This window comes from Solanum tuberosum, unplaced genomic scaffold (assembly GCF_000226075.1).
Source record: "Solanum tuberosum cultivar DM 1-3 516 R44 unplaced genomic scaffold, SolTub_3.0 scf00602, whole genome shotgun sequence".
Lineage (NCBI taxonomy): Eukaryota > Viridiplantae > Streptophyta > Magnoliopsida > Solanales > Solanaceae > Solanum > Solanum tuberosum.
In genome coordinates this window covers 79,390-87,777 of record NW_006239519.1, presented here as the reverse complement: position 1 = coordinate 87,777, position 8,388 = coordinate 79,390, and the positions used below count along the sequence as shown (strand labels likewise).

The 8,388-nt window shown below is 35.2% G+C and overlaps 1 protein-coding gene and 1 pseudogene across 1 annotated transcript in view; one reads left to right on the top strand and one right to left on the bottom strand.

Annotated features, from left to right (window-relative positions):
• LOC102595101 (uncharacterized) overlaps nt 1–1,205 on the top strand; it is a 9,895-nt gene extending 8,690 nt beyond the window's left edge. The window contains exon 8 of the mRNA XM_015304713.1: nt 863–1,205. Within this exon, the coding sequence (XP_015160199.1) occupies nt 863–934 (72 nt within the window). The 3' untranslated portion in view covers nt 935–1,205. The remainder of the gene's footprint in view (nt 1–862) is intronic.
• Nucleotides 1,206–3,657: 2,452 nt separating this feature from the next.
• The window catches only part of LOC102597839 (peroxisome biogenesis protein 19-2-like), a 21,995-nt pseudogene continuing 17,264 nt past the window's right edge, over nt 3,658–8,388 (bottom strand).

Below are 8,388 nucleotides of genomic sequence, written 5' to 3'. Positions count from 1 at the left end.
TTTGAACTTTGAATTTAAATTTTCAAATTTTTAAAGGGTGAAATTTAAATTTTTATAGTTTTAAAGTTTGAATTTAAATTTTCAAACTTTTAAAATTTAAAGTGTGAAATTTAAACATTTATAGTTGTAAAGTTTGAATTTAAATTTTCAAACTTTTAAAATTTAAAGTGTGAAATTTAAACATTTATAGTTGTAAAGTTTGAATTTAAATTTTCAAACTTTTAAAATTTAAAGTGTGAAATTTAAACATTTATAGTTGTAAAGTTTGAATTTAAATTTTCAAACTTTTAAAATTTAAAGTGTGAAATTTAAACATTTATAGTTGTAAAGTTTGAATTTAAATTTTCAAACTTTTAAAATTTAAAATGTGAAATTTAAACTTTTATAGTTTTATAGTTTTAAAGGTTGAATTTAAATTTTCAAAGTTTTAAATTGTGAAATTTAAACTTTTATACTTTTAAAGTTTGAAAGTTTGTATTTAAAACTTTAAAAGTATAATTTTTTTTGCTTCTAATAAAATTATAAGAGTTCTAATATTATTTGTGTAATGTTCCTAATTTTTTAATTTTAATAATTTTTTTTTTAATTATAACCGTTGGGACCCGGTTTCCGGTCCGGTCCGGGACTGGTACACCATTTTTTTTCCGGAATTGCCGGTTCCGGTTCGGTTCCAGCCCGTGGTACCCGGTTCCGTTCCGGTTCTGGTCCGTCCCGGTTCTAGTCCCGTTGCCAGCCATAGTCGTCTGTCATATTGCAATGGTTTTTCTGAAATTTGTGCAGAAGCTTCATTGCTTTTGTCTAATTCCTGATATATTATAGAAAAGACTTCCTGAATGGTAAACAATTTTCTATGCTTCTGCAGGTTATGAAGGAACTATGTCATTCAGAAAAATCAGCATGGGTTTTGAGAAGTGGCGACGGCAAGCCTGAATAGTCTGCTACCTTTAAATCATGTTGTACAGGTCATGGAAAGTAAGTACATGTTAGTTGCGGAAATTCTCGATAACAAGCAGGAAGAAAGCTTTGCTTGAGGTTTCCCTTTACATAATTGTTTAGTTTTCAGGTTATACGAGTTGAGCTCGTTGGTAGGAAACGTTTTGCATTGCAAATCTAGTAGAAAATTTAGGAGATATTACTCTATCAGAAGATATTGTAGAGATTTACTTCTTTCCTTTAGTCACTCAAGGAGTTCTAAGTTGGTTCTAGTTTTATGATGGCCAATGATGCATGTGCATTGACAAGATTTAAATAGATCATGCATCGAGGCATTTGGGAGAAATCAAGTGCTTCTGGCCTCTGGGGAGTAACAGAAATCAGGAAGAGTGTACATAGTCGTGTATAATATATGGCACCGAAGGGTGTGGCCTAGTGGTTGAGAACCCTAAGGTCTCAGGTTTAAAATTTAGTGGAGAACAAAAAATACTGGGTGATTGTTCCTATCTGTTCTAGTCATGGTGGATAGAATTACTTAGTACCTATTGATGGTGGGAGGTGGTTGATGTCTCGTGGAATTATAGTAGACTATTTTATTTTTAACATATCATAGTAAAATTTGCCGATCAAGCTTCGTCGAGGGACAACACTCGGCCTCCCCGTTTAAGAAAGAATGGTCTAATTTGACTTGGCATAGAGTTTAAGAAAATAAAGAAGATTTTTGCATCTTGTGGTCCTAAAAGAAAGTTATGTCAAATGTACGAAATTGCCCTTTAATCTTGTGGCCTTAAATATGCCACGTGGAAAGTTGAAATTAAAATGTTATCAAAAAAAGAAAGAGATCACTCTTTTTGAAACAAATTAAAAAGAAAAAGAGGTCATTCTTTTTGAAACGGAGGGAGTATGTTATAAGGATATTTTTATCGGAATATATTCACTATAAATAAGATAATACAAATTTATGGATATTTCTTCTAGTTTTGAAAATTTATGGGTTTAAATCATATTTTTTTAAAATAGTTAAATATTCTTGAGAAAACTTGGGTCAAACACATAGTGTAATTTGATCAAAAACTTATCCCAAATATTATTTGCTAATTTTTCTACATCTAAGTCTTGATAAACAAAATTATCCGGCTGTCCCATCAAAGGAAAAGCACTAAAGTCTCTTTTTTCTCATTTAAAATAGTGTTACTTTTTACTGCTAATCAGTAATTATCAGCACAGAAATCTAAGTTACAAATGATGGGAACAAATATAAGAGTCCAACTTCTCGACTTTTGAGCAAATGGTCACACATTATAAAATACTTGCAAATTAATTATTTTACACATTAACACATTCAACACACAAAATATGACCGTTACAGGTTCCACATATATATACTTCATTCACTCTTTAACATTCTTCTCCACTTCCACAAATATTCTCTCTCAGCTCAGCACATTCTTTTCTCAATCATTTAACTACTATTTTAATATTATTTAATTTAATTAATTGCTCTTTTCATTAATTCTTATTTTACTTTCACTATTTTCTTCCTAAATTACTTATTTTTTCATGCAGATTCAGTTAGCAGTACTACTCCGTCACCTTCAAATTCCGTTAAAAATTGCCCCCGAAAATGGGTCGGGCCATCGGGTACCCGACATATCTCCGTTAACGTTCACTGTTTCGGTGATTATCAATCGGTTCAAGCTGCAGTGGACTCAATTCCTCAAAATAACAACATGAATATCCTTATTGACATTTCCCCCAGTTATTATATGTAAGCGTTTAAGTTATATACACTGTCACAAATTAAATTTCACGTATATATATAACGTAATTTATTTTAATTTTTCAGGTTATCGTCTTGTATAAAAATTAATTGTTCTTTCATTAAAGACGTGTATTTAATGATTCACACCTTTCTTAATTGAAGGTCAATGCAAGACACCTAAAAAATTATAATGTACAAATTTTCCTTATATTAATTATTTACCATGTGTAATTAGTATCTATATTATATGAGTATATAATAATGGAAGGACATTTATTTTTATTTGTCCAAGTACGTGAACATATTGTTTCGTACATTTTCATTTATTAAGGTCACGGGTGTCTCTTACTTCCTCATTTAATTATTTTTTTTGGTCCACAATAATTTTTTTCACTTTCTTTTAATTAATAAAATGTATATTTTACTATAATTAGTGTATGGTCTCAATGAACTTGAAAAAAAAGAATAGTTGATGGTTAGAATAAACTAAAAAAAATATCTTTCCCTTTATATGCTAAAGAGGACAAGAAAAAAATAAAAATATGATAGACAAGTAAAAATATCAAAAGAAGTGCTCCTTATATCCTCGTTTATATTGTAAAGTGAATATTTCAAATTCGTGGACAGTTTAAAATAAATCTTATATATTTATATTGAAGGTTTTATAGTTTGTGATCTTTTCTCTTATGGATAATTTCTAGTTCACATGTGTCACTTTCTTTATATATATACCCGTCCCAAATTACGTGGTACATTAAAAAAATATTTAAGATATTTATCGAGACTAAAAAGAAAACTACGTCGTATAATTTTATTTTATTTTTTGAATTGTGGTGCAGTGAAAAAGTGGTGGTGCCAGAAACAAAGCCATACATAACATTTCAAGGAGCAGGTAGAGACGTAACAGTAATAGAATGGCATGATAGAGCAAGTGATAAAGGAGCAAATGAACAACAGTGTTTTTTGTAGCGTTTATACTCTTCAGTGCTTAACGAAACTTGGGATATCTATCTTCAATTTCTTTCATGGGTTCATGAAGAATTTCCTTTGACAAAAGCTGCTGCATCATGGTCTCAACTATAGACTCCATGTCCTACAAATCCGAGACCAAAAAAATTATATATCCACTTCAAGCAAGTGAAAAGGAACGGTATAAGACATGATGCATAATGAGACATGTGAAAGGAAAAAGAAACCTCAGAGATCTCTTCCAAGTGAAAAAACAACAAACAAACAACAACATACCGAGTGTAATTCCACAGGTGGGGTGTAGAGTGTAGGTAGACCTTACCTGTTGGAATGTATGCGTCCACGACTATCGATGGGACCAGGTCCTCAACACAGTTACACTAACAGACAGTAAAATAAATACTGAAAGTAAAGATTGCACAAGTGTTTTACGTGGAAACCTCCTTGCTCAAGGGAGTAAAACCACGACCTGACCTGTCAGGACTTTTCAAACTTCTTTCACTAGTCTTCTCAAGCAAAAGCAAAAGCAAGTTTACAAACTGATATTAGCCTGCTAATCCCAACTCTAAGCAATACCTCCTATCACTTAGATAAGCCAGAGCAGATACCACACTGCCCACTAAGCTATCACCCTTATAGATAACATAGACTTCAACTAACAAACACACAGGTTGCCCACTAAACCACCACCATCTGGACGATTTAGACTTTAACTAAGCAACAACAATGTTTCCCACTAAACCACCTAACCCTTAGATGATTTAGAATTCAACTAAGCAATATATAATGTTACCCACTAACGGTGATAGCTTTTCTAACGGCTGTCTTGTCACCTTTTCATATCGCAGTCTTGCAGGGACCAGGTCCCTTACAATGTTCTTTGGAAATTCTTGAAAAGGCTTGCTGGCTGACTTCTACCTTTGAATGAATGAATTTAATATGGTGTTTGTCATGTTGAAAATATCAACCATAAAGAGTTATTACCCGTTGGACAAACACCCTCGTCCATTCTGATTGGTTCAGTACGCTGACGCCTTACCAACCACTGACAAGATAGCTTTATAGTTGTACCCCATTATATATCTGATGGATAGAACTCTGCCTGAGACCAGGTCCCTGTATTTGTGGGCCACTAAAATAGACAGTACACTGCACTTTTCACCTAGCACATGGCGTGATAGCTTTACAGTTGTACCCCATTTGAATCTGGACGAAAGCACTCTGTCAGGGACTAGATCCCTGCATTTGTGAGGATCATCAAAACACCTAGAATATAATATTTTCCCCCTTTTTGATGATGACACACAAATATTCCTCACACTGAGTTTATTCATTCATTTCACTATCAGCAGTCCCATTAACAAGGATCTGATTCCTTGTTAGATCTTTAAGTTTGTTAAATCATCAAAACTTAACATCAGCTCCAAAATAACATTTTCCCCTTTTTTGATGATAACATACTTATTCACCAGTTCCCCCTATCAACAAGAACTCTTCAGGTAACTGGAGTTTTATCATCCCCAAAGTTTGTCAAATCATCAAAACATCAAAATAGCATTCTCCCCTTTTTTGATGATGACAAACAACTTCTTCCCCCTATAGGCATGACCAGGTCCTCTTTAAGTAGCTAGCATTGATTCCCCCTATCGCCATGACCATGTCTTCTTTAAGTAGCTAGCATTTATTCCTCCTATCGGCATGACCGGTCCCTTGTTAGATCCCTAAGTCTTCTTCCCCCTTTCAACAGTTCCCCCTATCAGCATGCCTCTTGAGGTAAGTGGAGTGGTCCCCTTTTTGCATCATTCTCGAAGTTTGTCAAATCATCAAAACTTCACATCAACACCAAATAGCATTTTCCCCTTTTTGATAATGACAAACCTTTTCAACCTCTTCCCCCTATCAGCATGCCCATGTTCTTTTGAAGTAGCATTTGATTCCCCCTATCGACATGACCATGTCCTCTTCACAGTAGCATTTGATTCCCCCTATCGACATGACCATGTCTTCTTCACAGTAGCCTTCATCATTGATCTCATACCTTAACAATTTATTTTCCCCCCTTTTGACATCAATAAAAAAAGGGGTTAAAAACAAGTAAACCAAGTTGACAGAAATACAGTTCAAGCAAATTCATGGCCACTTGGGCAACACTGAGCATGAGTAAAAAATGCATAAAGTAATGAGACAAGTCAGTAGAAATAAGGCAGTTTTCATTCAAAAATAAAAGATCAGCCATCAAAGCATTGCACATATAATTACGAATGAGAACTAGAACAATGCCCAAAAATAGGAATGAGGACTGACATAGAGAGATAGGAAGAGAAGGGATGACTTAGAGGCAAGGGATTGAAATAATAGAATTAGTGGATCATATCCCTTAGCATGATTTTTCAGAATGCTTTGCTGCCCAGGCTACATGTTGAACCTTCAGGGCTGCCAGTTTTTTTTTAAAATTTTTTTTCAACCTGGTCCCCCGGATAGTTCTGTTTTCAGAAACTGAGCCTTTAGGCAAGCTATTTCAGTATCTCTGTTAACTATAGCAGCTATCATAGCTTCCAAAGCAAGACTGAGTTTCTTATGCTAGAAAGATTGATGAAATCAAACGCACTCAGGGCCTCCGAGATAAACAGATCAATAATTGAGGAACCAAAAAGAAAATTTCATTTTTCATTTTTTTTTGTAATCAGACACCCTCCTATTCAGAAGACTTTCAGTTCTCAGAATATCAACTTCTCCCTCTTTGAACATCTTCTTTTCCACTTCTTCTTTTTGCATTGTGGACCTGGTCCTCTTCACACTTAAAACATCTTCACCAAAAAATTCTCGAGTAAGAACAAAGAGTTTAACAATTGGAAGTGTTTTTGAGTGAGGAGAAGATAAGGTTTTGAAAATTTCTGATTTTGGAAGGGGATTTGAAAAGAAGTATAGAGTATAACGGAAGAGAAAAGAAGTGTCATTTTGGTACTCAAATGATGGGACAACGGTCAGATACCTGAATGACAGACATGTGGCAATTGCAACGGTTCTCATGCATAATTCAAACTGCAATGTTAAGATTGCTAACCTTCAAGAACGGACCAGGTCCCTCTCTGTAGTTTGAATGTGATAGCCTATATCTGTCCTCACCTCCCTTTTCCTTCGGCCCTTTTTCCATATGTGTATACCTACAAAAGGTATAAGACTGAACTTGCTAAAACATGCATAACTGAAAAACAGGATACCTGCTCCCTTTGCATAGTCATGAGAGAGTTGATTGCTTCAAGCAGGATCCATTTAAGCCGGTTTCAGCATTCCCAACTTCAGTTTGATCATCTCAGTCAGGTCTTCTAAGAGCTTCAAGCTGCTGCTTGATCTACAAGAATTGATCATATCAAGTTGCACTTGCTACATTCTCTGCCTCAGTTGATGAAGAAGCAACTGAATCTTGCCTTTTAGTTTCCCATGAGTGAGAGATCAACCTATAGCATAAGCCACTCCTGAGGTACTCTTTCCATCAACTTGATAGCCAGTATAATCAGCATCACCATGTACTCCAAATCAAATGTCTCCTGATGGACAGAATAGGACCGGGTCCCCTGTCTTCTGCAAATGTCACAAGATTCTCTCGGCAGCCTTCAAATGTGATTCTTTTGTACAAGAATGGAATCTTTGAACCAGGTTCATCAACATCCAACTTCAAGATAGTGAGTATGAATTATCTAGGCATCCATAGCATGAAACCTTTTCAGCATCTTCTCTGAACTGGTACCAGGTCCCTGTCTTTGATCAGACATCAATTGCCTTGAACGTTGTGCTATCTTCTTCTCTGTAGTTATGTTCCTATGAAAGTATACAACTGGTCCTTGCTTAGGGCTTCAGTGAAGATGTCAACCACTTGATCTTCCATCTTACAAAGCTTCATGATGACATTACCCCTCTTTTTCATTGTCTTGACTTCAAGTATTTTAAGCCATTTGAGCAGCTCATTGATGTATTTTTCTGGACAACCGAGGGTACCTTTAGAGGTTTGTTGAATCTGTAGTTCTAAGAAGAAATCTCCCATCGTGCTCATTTAGAACTCACTACCCAAGAATGCGTCAAGCTTTCTTTTGAAGCCATAGTAGAAGAAGAACTTGGACAACCTATTAGCTTGTTGGGAAACCGAGTGTCATACTTTGCTTCTTTCAGACTGAGCTTGATCAACTTCTTCATTCTCACCTTCAGAATTCACATTATCAGTTTGAACTGTATCATCTTTGTTCAGCACTGTCTACAGGACCAGGTCCCTCATCAGGTTCGTCATCTGCATCAGCTTCTTTGGGGTTGCTGGATTCATGAAGAGGATATTGTTCAGCAAGCTCACTGTTTAGACCATCTCTCTGAATCTGAAATAGCACTTCCGTCTCAGAATCTCCTTTCTTTTGCAACTTCTCAATTCTTCCAAACTCATCAAAAATCACATGACCACCTTTTTATACACCCGGTAAGCCTTGTTGGATGAAGAGTATACCACAACTATTATTTCATCAATATTGAGATCAACCTTCTCAATATTATCATTTTGGTCACAAAACATGTAGTATTCACCACTTCAGCCTGATAGTTCTTTAAAAGATTAAAAGCCTGCTTATTTCACCTGAAGGATGGTCTGATGTGCTTCTCTTTAACACAAGCATCACAAACTTTGTCATCTGCAAATTTCATTTTGTGCAGACTGGGGACCAGGTCCCTTGACACAAGTTTGT